General features: G+C 45.3%; 1 protein-coding gene across 1 annotated transcript in view; it reads left to right on the top strand.

The window, feature by feature from the left end:
* The first annotated feature begins 1,406 nt into the window (after nt 1–1,406).
* LOC138151643 (C-X-C chemokine receptor type 2-like) overlaps nt 1,407–1,991 on the top strand; it is a 28,868-nt gene continuing 28,283 nt past the window's right edge. Inside the window, 1 exon segment of the mRNA XM_069075164.1 lies at nt 1,407–1,539. Coding sequence (XP_068931265.1) covers nt 1,493–1,539 — 47 coding nt within the window. The 5' untranslated portion in view covers nt 1,407–1,492.

Below are 1,991 nucleotides of genomic sequence, written 5' to 3'. Positions count from 1 at the left end.
GCTCTGACATCCAACCCCAAGAAGATGACCCCAAAGGAATATGCCTGGTGAGACCTAATAGTGCTGGGATACAAGAGCCCCTGGCAGAAAAGAAGATAGAAGATTCTGAGAGCATGATAAGTCAAGGGTCACTTGAGGGTTCCAAAGGACTAGAATTGCTCCCACATCTAAGCTCCCTGCTTGGAGAAACTAGGAAGATGCCCCTGGGACAGAACCCCAGACTTCATAATAAGCAACAAGGAAGTCTCCCAGGAACCAGGATACCTGGGTCCCTGCAAGTTAGGCAAGAGCCAGATAAAGAAAAGAAGCATCAGAGAAAGGAAGAAAATATATGTTTTCTAGAAGGAGGGCTTACTGAGCCAATGTGTACATTTCCAGAGAATCAAACACCAGTAGATCTCAGTCTTGTAGAGCAGGAAGAGGGGGGAAAGGTGTCTCCAAAGGCAGAGCAGGTTAAAAAGGAACCATCAAGGGCTGAGGACAGAGGTGAGCGGATGGAACTAGAGAGACAGAAAATTCCCAAAGATCCCCAAAGAGGAAGGAGAGACCAGAGATCTTCTCCAAAGCACCTGCCAAATATCTTGGGGGAGAGGCTTGAGGAAGAAGAATCAGGACCCAGAAGGGAGTATGAGATCTGTGAAGTCCCAGGGGAGTCCGAGATCCTTCGAGGCTTGGGAACAGGGGAGAGGCACAAAGATAATCAAACTCAAAGACAGATGCCTAATGAAGCAGAAGAGCAGGAGAAAAAGTACCAGAGAGACCATGAAGATGTGATCAAGGTAAGAATTACTTAGCATGGCTAAAAGGATTATTTCATATAAACATTTGTCTCTCACCCAAACCAATGGGATTTTTTTCAATGTTTCCTGCTTTCACATTCTCTTTCTCTCCTTTTGTCTCCATGTCTCTATCTCTGTCTGTCTCTGTCTTTGTGACTTTGTCTCATTCTTCCTGATTTCTAAATCTTTGAAGTCCCTGTCCTTTGCTTCATTTCAGACAATTAGATGTGAAAATAGACAACCTTTTGTGGGTTTCAAGACTGTTATTAAACCCCCATTCAGCCTTTTCTTCTCTAGACTAAATCATCTCACTGCCTTGATCTTAATAATTTCTCTTCCCCCAATTTAGAAAGTTTCCCCTCTAGGTTGACAGAGCTTATCTAGGGCAGAACCAAGGATAAAACTCAGGTATTTTGTGCCAAGTTCTGTCCCTAGATGTGATGTCTGCCACAGGGATGACCCAGTAACTGAGGATAACTGAATAGTCGATAATGATCGCCTGGGACATCTCCTCAGCCAAAAGCAAACTCCAGCAGGTGGTGTCTCTTTCCAATTTACTAGTTCCTCCACACTTGGCCTTCCCCTCCCTTCTCCCACACCTTTCCCCCAAGCCATCCTTGGGTGTATGGGTATTTGATGTCCTCATCTCACAGAAGCTCAAAGAAAGTCTGCAGAAGGCTGAGGAGCAGACCCAGAAGAAGGAGAAGCTACTAATGACCCTGGAGGAGAAATTGAGAGGTCTGGAAGAGCAGTTGCTCAGGTAACTTGAAAGTGTAACTAAGGTGAGGGAAGTGAAGTACATCTCCAGTGGATTAGCTTCCCAAAAACATATTCATAAACCCAGCACCATTCTCTTCTCATCCCTCTATCTCCTCCCTTTCCACATATTATGGGACATCTCTCTCCTCTTCTCTCTGTCTCTGTCTCTCTGTCTCTCTCTCCCTTTTCTCTTCTCTCTTTCCTCTCTCTCCTCTTCTCCTTTTTCTTCTTCTTTCCTCTCTCTCCACTATTTCCTTCCCTCCATATCTCTCTCCTCTCTCTCGCTCTCTCTGTCTCTCTCTCTCTCCTCTCTTCTCTGTCTCTCTTCTGTCTCTCTTTTTTCTCCTCCCTCCCTCCCTCCCTTTTCTCTCCTCTCTTTCCTTTTTCTCTTCTTTCCTCTCCACTCTTTCCTTCCCTCCATATCTCTCTCTGTCTTCTCTTTCCCTTTTCTCT

This window comes from Petaurus breviceps, unplaced genomic scaffold (genome assembly GCF_028583685.1).
Source record: "Petaurus breviceps papuanus isolate PSGF00001 unplaced genomic scaffold, PetGlider_PUasm1.0 90903, whole genome shotgun sequence".
Lineage (NCBI taxonomy): Eukaryota > Metazoa > Chordata > Mammalia > Diprotodontia > Petauridae > Petaurus > Petaurus breviceps.
The sequence above is the reverse complement of the archived record's forward strand: the minus strand, read 5'-3'. Positions and strand labels throughout refer to the sequence as shown.